This window comes from Dermacentor silvarum, chromosome 2 (genome assembly GCF_013339745.2).
Source record: "Dermacentor silvarum isolate Dsil-2018 chromosome 2, BIME_Dsil_1.4, whole genome shotgun sequence".
Taxonomy (NCBI): domain Eukaryota; kingdom Metazoa; phylum Arthropoda; class Arachnida; order Ixodida; family Ixodidae; genus Dermacentor; species Dermacentor silvarum.
Window position 1 is genome coordinate 20,129,938 of NC_051155.1, and position 16,031 is coordinate 20,145,968.

At 47.9% G+C, this 16,031-nt stretch overlaps 1 protein-coding gene across 1 annotated transcript in view; it reads right to left on the reverse strand.

Annotated features, from left to right (window-relative positions):
• LOC119441353 (uncharacterized) overlaps window positions 1-16,031 on the reverse strand; it is a 257,145-nt gene that overhangs the window by 26,560 nt on the left and 214,554 nt on the right. Inside the window, exon 4 of the mRNA XM_049661182.1 lies at window positions 7,918-8,065. Coding sequence (XP_049517139.1) covers window positions 7,918-8,065 — 148 coding nt within the window. The remainder of the gene's footprint in view (window positions 1-7,917; window positions 8,066-16,031) is intronic.

Here is a 16,031-nt window from a genome sequence, read left to right on the forward strand (position 1 = left end):
GCCAGTGGCACTCTCAGTAGCGATGTTGTACGCGTAGGTGACGAAGGGCAGAATGGCGTCCCAGTTCGTGTGGTCGGAGGTGACGTACATAGAAAGCATGTTGCCGAGCGTGCGGTTGAAGCGTTCTGTGAGGCCATTGGTTTGTGGGTGGTACGCCGTAGTTATGCGATGAATAACGTTGCACTCTTTAAGAATGACTTCAACCACTTCCGACAGGAAGACACGTCCGCGATCACTGAGCAATTCCTGGGGTGGACCATGCCGCAGGATGAATCGGCGAAGCAGGAATGAGGCAACATCGCGCGCTGTAGCTGCTGGGAGAGCGGTGGTTTCGGCGTATCGTGTGAGTTGATCTACTGCCACAATAGCGCAGCGGTTACCAGCCGACGTCAAGAGAAGTGCCCCATACAAATCAATTCCAACAAGCCCGAACGGCCGGGTGGGGCAGGGTAGAGGCTGCAGACCAGCCGGCGAGAGCTGGGGTGAAGATTTCCGGCGCTGGCAGTCGAGGCAGGAGCGAATGAACTGCTGAACGTACTTGTACATTCCTCGCCAGTAGTTGCGCTGTCGAAGGCGCTGGTAGGTTTTGAAAACTCCTGAGTGTGCGCACTGTGGATCGATGTCAAAGGATGCGCAGATTTCGCAGCGCAGACTGCGAGGAACTACTAACAACCACTGGCGGCCATCTGCGGCATAACTGCGTCGCTGAAGCAGGTTGTCGCGAACCGCGAAATGGCGAGCCTGACGACGCAACGTGCGAGTGGTTGACTGTGGTGATGGGTCAGCAAGCAAGTCTATAATCGAAGCAATCCACGGGTCCTTGCGCTGCTCGGAAGCGATAGTCTCAAGGTCGATTGTAGAAACAGCTAACTGGGATAGTGAGCAGCAGGTATTGTCGTCAGGCAAGGGAGAGCGTGATAGGGCGTCGGCATCAGAATGTGGGCGTCCGTTGCGGTACAGCACGCGGATATCGTAGTCCTGCAGGCGAAGTGCCCATTGGGCAGACGACCGGAAGGATCCTTCAACGATGACAGCCAACATAGTGCATGGTGGTCGGTGACGACATCAAATGGGCGGCCATACAAGTAAGGCCGGAACTTAGTAAGAGCCCAGATGATCGCCAGACATGCTTTTTCCGTGACAGTGTAATTGGTCTCGGCTTTCGTAAGGGTGCGACTGGCATAGGCCACGACATATTCAGGAAAGCCAGGCTTGCGCTGCGCAAGGACAGCGCCGAGGCCAACACCGCTGGCATCTGTGTGTACTTCTGTAAGGGCCGTCGGGTCGTAGTGGCGCAAAATTGGGGGAGTCGTTAGCAAACGACGGAGATTTGCGAACGCTTCCTCGCACTCTGAAGACCACGAATGAAGGGGTCCGTTGCATCCAAGGAGCTTCGTCAGAGGTGATATGATGGCGGCTAAATTTCGAATGAAGCGTCGGAAGTAAGAACACAAACCGACGAAACTTCGCAGTTCTTTGATGGACGTAGGTTTAGGGAATTCGGCGACGGCACGAAGCTTGGCTGGATCGGGGAGAGTTCCTTTCTTGGAAACAATGTAACCCAGTATCGTCAGCTGCCGCGCTGCAAATCGGCACTTCTTTAAATTCAGTTGTAGGCCGGCGGTTCTCAAACACATCAAAACACGCCGGAGGCGCTGAAGGTGCGTGGAGAAGTCCGCAGCAAGAACAACGACGTCATCAAGGTAGCACAAGCACGTGTGCCATTTCAAGCCGCGCAGAACGGTATCCATCATGCGCTCAAAAGTTGCTGGCGCATTACAAAGTCCAAACGGCATGACGTTAAATTCCTACAAGCCGTCGGGCGTGACAAAGGCTGTCTTCGGTCAATCGTCATCTGCCATAGGTACTTGCCAATACCCTGAGCGCAGATCGAGAGATGAAAAAAATTCTGCTCCTTGCAGGCTGTCAATAGCGTCGTCGATTCACGGAAGCGGGTAAACATCCTTACGAGTGATCTTGTTGAGGCGCCGATAGTCCGCACAGAACCGTACAGAACCGTCTTTCTTCGTAACAAGGACGACGGGAGACGCCCATGGACTGTGGGAAGGTCGGATCACTTCACGGCGGAGCATATCGGCCACTTGTTCATTAATCACGCGACGTTCTGTAGCCGACACACGATATGGACGTTGCCGCAATGGCGATTGGGAGCCAGTATCGATGTGGTGCATAACAGTCTACGTCCGGCCCAGGGAAGGTTGCCCGACGTCGAAAGAAGCACGAAATTCTTGTAGGAGGCACAGAAGCTGTGATCACTGACCCGGTGTAAGGTCATCGGCAACAGAAGAATCGAACACATCTATAGGCAATGGGCCAGACGTAGAAATCGAGCCCAGCGTACTGTAACGGGCACAGTATGGGTCTTCGGGAACGTCCGTAATTTGTACGTCTGTGATAGCTTCGACACTGCCCATACATTCTCCGTGGGGTAGCAACACAGGGTACGAGAACGGGTTACAAATAAATACAGCACTTGAGGCCTGTGTGATGTTCACCGTCGCAAAAGGTAGCAGGAGACCTTTTCGAGTGGAAAAGCGGCCAGACGGAGAAAGTAGTGCGACGGCGTCGGAGAGGCTGCTGCAGTACATAGAGACAACCACTGACGAGTTAGGAGGAACGGTGGTGTCGTGTCTGACGAGGAGTTTGTTCGGAAAAGAAGCATTGTCGGCGAGCGTCAAATCTGAGAGCGGCGACAGTTCTAGTTCGGCCCGTGCGCATTGAATGACGGCATTGTGGGGGGAGAGAAAATTCCAGCCGAGGATAACGTCATGGGAGCACGACAAAATTACAACAATTTCGATGGCGTATACAACGTCCTCAATCACAACACGAGCTGTGCACACCGCTAACGGGTGAATACGCTGTGCGCCGGCTGTGCGCCGGCTGTGCGGAGGGACAGTCCAGTAAGGGGCATCGTGACTTTCCGAATCAAGCGACAAAGTTTTGCGTCCATAACTGATACGGCGGCTCCAGTGTCCACGAGTGCAGATGTGTGAACACCATCAACAAACACGTCTATCACATTCGTCGGGCTACCCTGAGGACTTTCGCGTTTCGCCGGCGTCGCAGCCCTTGCCTCGTGGACTGCGACGATTAGTTTTCCTCTTTCCGAGCTGCGGGACGGGGCCGCATCGGTGATAGCGAGCGTCGGCGTGAAGAAGGTGAGCGGCGGGTATTGGGCGTTGGGCGGAACGTCGGTGACGATGCCGAAGGGTCGTCGTAATATGGGCGGGGAGAACCGACCATACGACTTGGCGCATATGTTGGAGCGCTAGGTGACTGCACGCGATTACAGTAGCGTGCGATGTGACCGGCGTAGCCGCACGCAAAACAGATAGGTCGATTGTCAGATGTACGCCACCGATTCGCTGTGGTGGGCCCCGTCCATGTAGGAGGACGCGTTGTGCGGGGCGGCTGGTGATATGGTTGCATCGCGGGCTGTGGTCGGGGCCCAGTCAAGACGTCGGCGTATGTGATAGGCCCACCTTGAGGGAAGGGGTGGGGCCTGGCGACGACTTCTGCGTAGCTGAGTGGTGCAGCCGGAGGGATTTGTTGGGGCCTGGCGGCGACTTCAGCGTAAGGGAGAGGTGCGGCCGCAGGAACATGGTGATGACACTCAGGCAAAAGCTGGTTGAGTTCGTGCGCGATGGTGTGGCGGAGCGGGGGCTCAAAACTTGACGTTGGCTCTTGTACTGGTGGCGGGTGTGCAAAGGCCATCAAGGAGAACTGGCGTGCAATTTCCTCGTGCACGAAAGCCTTCATTTCTACCATCAACGCTGACTGATCAGAAATGGCCATCAAGCCAGCGAGGTGTTCGTCGCGCGATGGAGGGCGACGGGTCAATGACCGCTGCCTGCGTAACTCCTCGTAACTTTGGCACAGTGTAATTATCTCGGCCACAGTGCGAGCATTTTCCGCAAGGAGCATGTTGAAGGCATCGTCTTCTATGCCTTTCATAACATTCCTGATCTTATCAGACTCCGACATGGTCGCGCTGACTTTCTTGCAAAAGTCCAGGATGTCTTCGAGATAACTTGTGAAGGATTCGCCTGCTTGCTGAGCTCGTTCCCGCAAACGCTGTTCAGCGCGTAGCTTACGAACAGCAGGGCGACCAAAAACCTCGACAAAACATGTTTTGAAGTCTGCCAACGTCGGAAAATCCGTTTCAGGGTTGTTGTGCCATAAGCTGGCCAAACCCGCGAGGTAGAATAGCACGTTGCTGGGCTTAGCTACTTCGTCCTATTTATTGTGGGCGCTTACCCGCTCGTAGGTCGTAAGCCAATCCTCAACGTCGGTGTCGTCCGCACCTGTGAAGATAGCAGAGTCCCTGTGGCGCGGCTCACCAGAGCACGGCGCCGGTGCAGTGGGAGGTACTTGCTGGGAGGCTTCTTCAGGCATGGTCGACGGTACGGTGCGGGATCGAAGTTCCAGGTTGCAGGTTTTGAGGGCGCAACACCTCCACCAATTGTAAAGGGTTTATTAGAGATCGGAGCAGCGCAGCGTCGACAGTCAAACGAGACACGGCCTTCAAGCACGAGCGCCGTTGCGAGCAAAAGCGCTGGACCCACTAGCGTCTGGCAGACTAGAGCTGGACCCACTAGCGTCTCTCTTTGCTACAATATATATATATATATATATATATATAGGGTCCCATCTATCATGCACCAAGATTTTAAAATATGCAAATGTCACGTAGCTGGACAGAACCAAGTTAATGCTGTTTGCCATCGGTATGAGATACTTAGATTATTTGTCCATTCCGCCTAATTACAACTTTATTTTCATAATTTATTGATCAACTTTTCAAATGCTATATAATTAAGATAAATAGTGCGAACGATAATATTGCGAAGCAACATGGAAAACTCTCGACGCAGCTTTCTGCTGTTCAATACGTGATACACAAAAATGTTTTCCGAGCGCGAAAGAAATCTGCGATTACACGCAAAATTGCCGCGCGACAGGACACTTGAGGAACTTTGCGTGTATTCGTGGGCTTTTGCGTGTACTTGTGGGCGATTCGTGGGCACTTGCCTTGTCACAGTATGCAGTCAAAATGAGCACGTGATACAAGCGGAATATTGCAGCGAAAGTGGAAAGGGGGCAGCACAAGATCAGGCAGGACGTGGAATGCGCCCGCCGACAAGCGGAATGTTCGCCAACAAGCGAAATACACACGAGCTGATATAGCGTCGTCAAATATGTGCCATGTCCGCTTAACAAGCTGGTTTTTTTCTTACCTCAGCTTTCGCAAACAGTTCGTCGACCTTGGAGGTTTTAAATCGACTCTTTCACCGGTGGTCTCAGGTGTACCTCAAGGGAGCGTCTTGGGCCCTCTTTTGTTCCTGATTTTCATAAATGATCTACCAAAATCTATCACAGTTCCAGTAAGATTGTTCACAGATGATTGTGTCATATACAACACAATTCAATCCCCGAGTGACCAAGAGAAGCTAAGCATTAACTTACAAGAAATAGAAAAATGGTGCTCCACATGGCAAATGGTGCTAAATCCGGACAAGTCACTAGAAAGAAAAATGTAATGAAATACCCTTACATCATTGCAGGTAACGAAGTTATAGAGTGCAACAGCACAAGTACCTCGGTTTAACCTTCACTTCCGACCTACGCTGGAATGCGCACATAGATAATGTGTGCTCCAGGGCTTATCGGGTAATTTGGGGCCTAAGCCGTAACATCCGCAATGCAACTCCCGTTGTAAAATTACTGTCCTACATAACACTGGTAGACCAGTTATTGAATGCGGAAAAATTGTGTGGGATACCTACACCGCATCTGATATAGCAAAAATAGAAAAGGTGCAGAGATTGGCTTCCCGTTTTATATATAATAAATATCGCCGCATATATTCCCCGACCGCGTTATGTAAACAAGCAAACCTTGAAACTCTTGAAGGCAGAACAAAGGTTGAAAGGATGAAGTTTCTTTTCATGTTGATTCATGGTCACTTTAAAATTAATACAACGCAGTAGTTTACAGTTCACCCCGACCAACCATCTAGACATCGCCACAGTATGTGAACTGTCCATAATAATTGTGAACTCTCCACTCTCTCAAAATAATTGTTTTAAATACAGCTTTTTTCCTCGAGTGATTAAAGAATGGAACCAGCTGCCTAACTCCATCGTGAGAAGTGACTCTCTTGATGTCTTTATTGATCGCCTCGTACCATTCGTACACCACAGAACCCCTAGACAATAGCACAAATTCCTGCCTCAACTTGTGTATTCTGTAATTCAGCTGTTTTTTTTTCATCCAGTACATTTGTTTGTATATTATGTCGGATGTAGTTGTCGAGCTTATTCCCATGTATACTTATGTGCTTTTCTTCCACTCCTGTAATAGCCTGCAAAGGCTGTCAGTATTAATAAATGAAATGAAATAAAAAGTCCCGACAGCCATGAATAGCTTCTGTTTCTGTTATTTCTCGTGGCTAGGTCTACCACTGATATTTAGAGCTCCTGCCAGCCCCCGTAGAATCCATGCTTACATTACTGACAATATCTGAGTGGATTGTGGAGTTTCTTTTAGGTGTACTAAATCATTCTTGTAAAGGACTCCCAGAAATAAATCGAAAGAAAACCATAGGGCAGCGACCATACTTAATGCAAACCACCTAGTGACGCAAACTGCTGGGAGAAAACGATGAATAAACATGGATGTGTAAGTAGTATGGAAGTAAAACATATGATGCACATAATAATGAGGGCAGAAAATTAGAACTACCGCACTGCACTGTCGCTCTAGCGATATACAATCATCACGAAAAATAACCTCTATAGCAATTTTTCGAAACGTCTCAGCAATGTAGGAAAAAAAGCACAGTACACATCGATAGTAAAAAGAGTACGAAAAACAAACACAGAAAACAAATGGCAGTTTTGCCTGACGGGCTAAAATTGACGGTGATTACAAAGTGTAGCGCTGTGTTTGCACGCGGGAAGTCCTATTAGCCAATCAGGCTGATGTAATGAGTTGAAGGGGACACGAACGCAGCAATCGCAGGCATAAAGACATTGCGGCATGCAGTAGCTAGCACTATAAAATCAAAACATCCATACCGTTCAGGGCCATTCAAACCTGTATATTGCGAAAGCACAAATTACACTTTATTTTTCTTTTATAGCAGCAGAAGCAACCCACATCATAGAACGTGTTTTGATTCTTAAGCACGTTTTCACTAATGCTCAAGTTCATCCAGTAAATTGTAGCTTTCTGCCTCAGAAGAAACGCAGGAGCACATTGAAGTATCTCTTCCGAGCGTCTGCTCAACTACAATTCCTCTGCCACCTCAAAGGTATCTTTCGTTCACATTCAAAGTGGAAAAGGAAAACAGTTGATTGCACTAAACGAAAGCTGCACGATGGCATTGCAGGTAGAGCAGCGCTATACGCACACTGCAGGTGCCAGACTGTCACAGCTTAGACGGTGAGCATTACTGTTTATTTACGTAGTGAAGCTTCTATTGAAGATATCAGGAATCGTCATCGCGCGATGACATCAAAACCCTGCATGAATCAGAAAGCGCACGGAACACTTTCTGAATCGAAGCGCCGTGCCCGGCGCTTCTGTCGGAATTTCCACCTTGTGGGTCAGGCTCCTTACTTCTGTAAGCACGAAACGTTTTGGGGTTCTCTTTTTCAACAATTTTTAGTCCGGATAATTTATGATCATAATCACGTTTGTTGTGTCATATGTCGTTTCGCTAAGTTAGTACTATTGGTTTCAATAACGCCCTAGATTTTTTTTACAAAGATTGAGACCGAATCTAAATTACAAAGGCAAACGTCGCCGTCATAATTTCTTGGTGAGCACATATTTGTTTTCGTAAAATGCACAGAAAAGTGCAGCAGCAGTCGCCCAGGATACACGTACCCTCCTCCACGAAGCCTGCTCATGTGCTCCTTTCGGCGCAGCCTCAGTGCCCGGTAGCGCAGCGCACAAATCACAGCCAGTGCCACGATCGGGAAGCAGATCACCGACGTCAGAAGAGGGATCAGGACGGGCCGGGCATCCAGCGACACTGCACAGAGAAGATAGAGGTCAGCTGGGCTTGGGGTCTTCAGAAACTTTCGTTCCGTAAAGTGACTTTAGTACAGGTGGTATATTCTTACATTCTGACAGGTCATTTAGCGTATAACCAATGCAATTCCGAAGCGACCGAAATTTCTTTGCAGAATTTCACTCTGAAAATGCGGTTCATGTATGAAATAGACGTATTTGTTTTAAATAATAAAAAGAAAGCAGCTGTCCTTTCTTGCGAATTTTCGTAGCTGAGCTGCGCAGTTAAAGCAAATAGTAAAAGGTATATTGAAAAGGAACGCTTACTCAAGTTTTTGTTCTTATCGAGCTTTAAAATACGCGTGGGAGCTCAGACACAGCATAGGCTGTTAAGAAGCGCAGATTCAGTCAATTTGTCCCTGATGCGAACAACAATCATCACGAAAAATAACCTCTATAGCGTTTTTGTTATACGCATTTTCGCCACTCTTATTTTTCATATAATGTGATATTTGGACCGATATGGTTACTAGCATCCATCAACAGGGTTCCGAAAAGCGGTAAAAGCTTTGCTTTGGTGAATCCATTTAGACTTAGTAGAAACGCAGCATGACTGGAAAGAGGGCACCAAAACGCAGGACAAGCAATGTCTGACAGCTCTACTTTTCTTACAATTGAGTTGTAAGGTAGCGCTCGTTCTGAGCTTTGGCTTCCTCTTTGTGTCCTAGTCGTGCTGCGTTTAAACTAATTAAAGAACCTTTGGTGCGGTCTCCAGGGCTAGCAAAAATACTTTCAAAATGTGTATTCTAGAAATACAAGATACCGAGGCCATATGTATTTCAGACACCGATAGAAGATACTAGTGGACTCATTATATCAGGTCGATACTCACCATTTAAATACTCAGATAATTCGACAAACTCCAAAGTTCATAATTATATAAGCTATTTTGTTGGGGTTGCTGCAAATTTGTGATAGTTCACTTGCGAATTTCCTCACTCTTCACGGCAGATGTTCTTCCTTTCGAATTTCCAGCAATAGTTGCATTTAAGCATCTTTTCGACATCCCAACTAAGTAATATATCCCAATTCCGCAGCCTTAGCTAAGGCTGGCAGTATCAACATCAGGTGGTCAACGCAGGTATACGGAGCGCCTCCAGGGTTTTGGATACGTCGCCTGCATGGTCGGTAGGAGGTACTGCGCAACAGTCCAATCCTGAAGTGGGCCGGGGTCTCATTTTGCTACGTGTTTGCCTAGTTTCGTAATAATTCCACATAATGTATCACACTAGTCAGTGAATAGGTTGCCATGTTTTGCTTGCGTATTTGATATACTTCTAAGCAAATTTTGCGAAGCTTATAAAAAAATAGCGGAACCTCCGTCAACGGGAATCATCCAAGATATGCGTGGCGTGGTATTCACCTTCGGCTTGCTTCTTTTGCTACAGCCGCTGTTTTGAACACGTATTGTGAGAAGAGTAATGTTTGCGCATCTGTGTGGCCTTAACGACAGCGTATATAATATATAAGAGAGAGAGAGAGAGTGCCGTCAAGACGAAGTCGAAGTGGTGCGAGTACCGGAGGAGAGGAAGAGGAGAAAGACGTTCAATAAAATGAAGGAACGGCTTTATCCGTCTCCGTTGAGTACTTTACATTTTGGCGCAGTCGCAGAGGATTATAACTAGCGCGCGTTGAGAAGACTCGCCGAACGGGAAGATGGACACGCCGAGTAGCTACCGTCCAAGTGACAAGAGCGATGCTGACTCGGGCGGGTCTTCTACATCGATTGAGCCGCTCATCGGCGTCACCAGCAAGGCAAGCTCACGCGAGTGACCCTTGACAGAGGTACGGCTGAATTTCGCACTTTGATGCCCCATGACGAGACCTATTGTCAGACACCACCCAACGAGTCACCTTCTGGACAGAATACCATATCTATTATGATTAACTTACTGCAGATGCAGTCAAAGCAGGTTGAGCAACAGTCACAGCTCTTGATCAAATTGAGCCAGGCGGCATTACACAGAGCCGTTCCACAAGGTGATGCCATAAAGCCGGACAATTTTGATGGTATATAAACGGCTGCCACTACACGGATTGGCTTTTATGAATACGCCTGCCAACAAAATCGATGGGATTCGGATGATGACAAGATAAAAAATCTCAGGCCATTTTTGTCGGGAACAGCGAAAAAGTGGTTTGACATGAGAATCTTAGACCACCTTAGTGACACGTGGAGTCAATGGAAACAGAGCTTCCTGACATCGTTAAAATTAACCGGTTAGAACGGTGGAACAATGCCATTTTGTTTAGACACAAAGTCGGAAGCCTTCAAGAATACTTTTATGAAAGGCGACGGCTACTCCTGCTCGCTGACAAGAACCTTCCTGATACATCAATTGTGCCACTGATTATGCTAGGCATGAACAAACACCGTCAGCAACAGCTGCTGGCCAAATCTCCTAAGACCGTCGAGGATCTCTTGCTCGCCCTGAACAACTTCATTGTACACTCCCTTGCGCATGCCGACCGACATCTAACTACGCGGAAGAAAGCCGAAAATGTCGGTCAAGTGGATGCCAACAGCATAGTAACCCGAGAGCAGATGAACGCAGAAGTGAAAGAGAGATCACTTGGGAGTGAAGGGATGGAAAGGCAGGTAAAGTGTAAGAACAATGCATCTGTGTCATGCAACGACAGAGCTGTTGTATATTTATTGAAGACTAACATTCTTCATGCCGAAATGAAAATTAATGGCAGAGGCACGCATGTGCTAGTGGACACAGGAACATCTGTGAGTATCATAAATGAGATATTGGCAGACAAAAGAAAAATCCGACAAGATAAAGCAGTGGAGGTGCAATGTTACGACGGCAGCAGAACACTTCTGCATCACTGGACAAACGTGATTGTTAAACACCAGAATCGGACTATTGAGGTTAAGGTGCTTGTAATGAATGACGTGAATTTTTCTTTCATACTGTCAAGGCCGGACACGACGCCCCTCAAGTTAAACATATATATATTGGAAAGATTAAATAACTATCGACTCCACTTTAGAAGAAAACTGCTTAGCACAAGAAACGCAGGTTAGGACGGTGAGAAAAGGAGACAAGATACTGTAAACGTATCCTGAGCTCATCTGCGTTGGAGCCTACCCTCCTGCGACTTCTTTCCGGGAAGTTCCATTCAAGCTGCGAGACACAAATGTAGTCCACAAGAAGCCCTATCCGCTGTCTCACGAGAAGAAAGTATGGCTCAAAAACGAACTGCAACGAATGCTACATGCTAACATCATCAGGCCCTCGACATCCCTGTTTGCATCACCTATAACAATTGTGCCTAAGGAGGACGGTACTTTCAGGTTGTGCATGGACTACCGATTGATTCACCCGCACGACAGACTTGTTTCCATTTCCTAGGACACGGATAGATGACATAATTAATGAAACTGAAGAATTTCAGTGATTTTCGCGAATTGATCCCTGCAAAGGTTACTGGCAAGTTCTTCTTCAAGAAGAATAGAAGTTTACAGCTTTTGTTACACCTTTCGATGTGTACAAATACAAAAGGCTCCCATTTGGCTGGAAGAACTCGGGTGCCTGGTTTCAAAAAATGACGAAGAATGTTCTCTCTGCTTTTACTGGGCAATTTTGCAACGTCTACATGGATGACATAATTGTGTACTCTAAAACAGAGGACCAGCACGCAAAGCATTTATCACAGGCTTTGTAAGCACTGAGTAAAGCCAAGTCAAAGATCAATCTCAGAAAAAGCGAGTTCTTCAAGCGGTCTGTGGTATTTCTCGGCAGAGTGTTTGACGGCCACACGAAAAGCACCAAAGCAGAGTCTGTCGAGAGGATAAAGACATTGCCTCGGCCGTATGATTTGAATTCATTGCGAGTTTTTCTAGGTTTGTCTGGACACTTTTGAGCCTTCATACCACACTACGCCACCATGACGAAGTACTTGACATCTCTTACACAGAAAGGTGCACCGTTTGTTTGGAGTGAACATTGCGAACAAACATATGAGGCACTTGTCAACATCATATACTCAGATCCGGTCTTGATACTTCCGGACTTCGAAAAACCTTTCGAGCTCTGCACGGACGTATCACTTTATGAAACGGAGGCTGTCCTCCACCAACGGAATGACCCACAGCCACCAGTGCGCCAACTCAAGGCTGTGGGTTATTACTCATACACATTTACAAAAGCGCAAGAAAACTACGCTACTACGAAAAAGGAAGCACTTGCAGTGGTAATGGCTGTAAGGTATTTCCGAACGTATCTTGAAGGTCGACTGTTCAAGCTGTTTACATACAACAAAGCACTTACCTATCTTCTCAATCTCTCGCAACCCAAAGGCAGAATTGCGAGGTGGATCAACGAACTGCAGCAATTTACATTTGAAGTGACCTACAGACCAGGGGACAAGCTACCAGAAGCTGATGCATTATCGAGGCTGCATATTTCAGCAGCAGCAAACACGGAAGAAGTGTGCGCCATCGACATCTGGGAGGGAACAGAGGAAATTCGATCACAGGGCGAGAAGCTTTACATGCCAGAGACATGCCGTGCAAGAATCTTACACCTTTACCACGACAGTGCCGAATCGGGTGGGCATGACGGATTCTCAAAGACGTTCAGGAAGATAAACCAGCGCTTTACCTGGGAAAGTATGAAAGAAGACGTACACGAATATGTCCGAACTTGCCACCTGTGTCAAATGGCTGAAGCGAAATACAAACCTAGAGGAAACAAAACGGTCATTCCCAAGTATTCGACCGTACCCCTTCAAGTTGTCCACCTCGACTTCGCTGAAGTCAAAAAGAAGGGGGAAGGCGTGCGGAGGACGCAGGCTTTCCTTGTTGTCATTGACGAATGTACAAGAATGGCAGCAGCTAAATATGGAAAGGAGGATGCCAACTCTGTAATCGCCCTAATGGAACGTGTCATCTTCAAGGCGACTAAAGTATTGGTCTCCGATAACAGACCTGCTTTTCGGAGCGAAATGCTCAGAAGATGGGCTGAGCATGGGCTGGCCTATTCGTGGGCCACGACACTGCTGCTATGCATCCGTACTCACGCCGTACACTTGTACAGGTGCTGCTGCTGCTTATCCTGGACCACCTACCAAGTCGACCCTGCTGTCTGGATGGGCCCAAGATTACCGTTTGGATGAACGATACCAGAGCCTACATCACGGAGCCGTTTGCGAGCTGCTGCCCGCCTTTGGGTGGCCTGCATCACACTGCATCGCCAACACTGGAGGCCACTGCCGTGTTCGTCGGGCAACATGGGGCCACGTCACTTATCTGGCCGCTTGAAAAGGGTGGGATTCCTGCGGACACCGTGGGCCACGACACTGCTGCTATGCATCCGTACTCACGCCGTACACTTGTACAGGTGCTGCTGCTGCTTATCCTGGACCACCTACCAAGTCGACCCTGCTGTCTGGATGGGCCCAAGATAACCGTATGAATGAACGATACCAGAGCCTACATCACGGAGCCGTTTCCGAGCTGCTACCCGCCTTTGGGTGGCCTGCATCACACTGCATCGCCAACACTGGAGGCCACTGCCGTGTTCGTCGGGCAACATGGGGCCACGTCACTTATCTGGCCGCTACCAAGTCGACCCTGCTGTCTGGATGGGCCCAAGATTACCGTTTGGATGAACGATACCAGAGCCTACATCACGGAGCCGTTTGCGAGCTGCTGCCCGCCTTTGGGTGGCCTGCATCACACTGCATCGCCAACACTGGAGGCCACTGCCGTGTTCGTCGGGCAACATGGGGCCACGTCACTTATCTGGCCGCTTGAAAAGGGTGGGATTCCTGCGGACACCGTGGGCCACGACACTGCTGCTATGCATCCGTACTCACGCCGTACACTTGTACAGGTTAGTTATTTGGAAACTAAGTGTTTCCGCGACAATAATGTTTGTCTTTTTGCGGTGTCGTGGCCACCTGGTGTAATTGATTATGCGAAGTATGTGCGCGCGGCTGTGTTGTACTTTTGGCGCCTTTTGGTTCTTGCTGGTGACGTGGAAGTAAACCCCGGCCCTATGACTAAAGCGCAAGAAGATAAGCTTGACGCCGTGGCAGCAACAGTTCAGCACCCTGAAGCGAACAACATAAGCCTTTCCGAGTCTATAAATAGGGTCCTGCACATCCACGTCACCCTCAAGAACGACCTTGAACTGTTAACTAAAAGGGTTGCGGAATTGGAATCCAAACTTGAAACTCTATCTTCTAAACAGCCCGTTTCAAATGAGAATACTGACATCTCTAAAATTCAGGACAAGGTGGACGACCTAGAAAATCGCTCAGGGCGGTCAAACGTGTTGTTTTTTGGCATTAATGACAGCGATGCAGCTGAGCCTTGGGAAAATTCAGAGCGGCGTGTGAGAGAATCTTGCACACAAAAGCTTGGCATTGCTGTTACCTCCGTTGCCAGAGCTCACCGCCTGGGACGTTTTTCGACCGACAAGAAGCGGCCCATCATTGCCAAATTTTATAATGAAAAGGAGGTCGAATCTGTCCTTAGTCTTGGCTACAAACTCAAGAACACCAATTTAAGTATATCACGCGATTACTCTGAGGCAGTTTGTCTTAAACGCCGTGGTCTGTGGCAGTTTTCTAAAACGATTAGGAAGGAGGGGGACCGCATTCATCTGTCGTTCGATAAACTGCGCGTGAACAATGATGTTTATCTCTGGGACACCACTGGCAATTGGGCTGTGCGTGTGTCTGAGTCTCCTTCCGAATGACACTAGCCAAGTCATCATGATGCTTCCGATTGTGCACTACCATCATTGTCAGGACCGAAGTGTTTAGAAAGCATGTGTTTCGTATACACTAACATCAGAAGCGTTACGGCGAAAAGTGTTGCCCTCTCCTCTCTTATCGACTCCACTGGAGCCTCGTTATTGGCACTGACTGAAACGTGGTTAAACGATTACATTACCGACGATAACATCCTTTCATGCGAATCAAGTTTCAATTTTTTTCGATGTGACAGAAATAGTAGGAGAGGAGGTGGCGTCCTTATTGCGGTTAAGCAAGAACTGCTTACCGTACCAGTTGTTGTTGCTTCTTTTCTGGAATGTATATTCATCTCTATAAAGTGCATTACTACCAATATTATTGCCGGTGTGTTGTACCGTCCACCAGACCTGTACGATGGGTTTGCTGACGAATTTTGTCGCCTATTGACTGATGTGTGACGCGTTTTCCAAATTCTGTCCTCATTATCTTTGGTGATTTTAATTTCCCAAGTATCAATTGGGACACTCTGTCTGTCTCAGCAAGTGATAAGGATGCGCACGCTTTTCTGCAGTCTTGTCTAGATTTTCACCTAAATCAGCTCATTACAAAGCCCACGCGGTCCACAGGTGCCACGGCTAACATTCTTGACCTGATTCTAACTAATAATCCCGATGCTTTTTCTAAAATATTTCACCTTAATGGTCTTTCTGACCATGGCATCATTACCGGGTGCATCGACCACCGTATGCTTGACAGGAAAACTACCTCCAAGGTGATCAGGTGTTATAACAGAGCTAATTTTGACCAGATGAATCTCGAATTAACCACTTTTTCTGGGCGGTTCTTAGCTGAAAGTCCTTTCCGTTCCCTTGAACAGAACTGGACGCTGTTCAAAACAACCCTCATTAACCTCATTAGAAGATTTATACCAGTTATCTCAATTAGGTGCAGTAAAACAGTGCCTTGGCTGCGAAGAGCGGCTGCGAAGAGCCAATAAAAAGAAAAAAGCGTTTGTATAGGCAGGCAGTTGCTAACAACCTATTAGCTACATGGGAAACCTATAGAAAAAGCGACAAGGATTACCCAAGAATGCTGAAAGCCACCTGGCGCCAGTTTTACAGTGACGTCTTACCCACTATGCTATCTAACAATCCTCGAAGATTTTGGAGCGTAATTAACCCACATTCACGTCCGGATTCATCCATAACAAATTC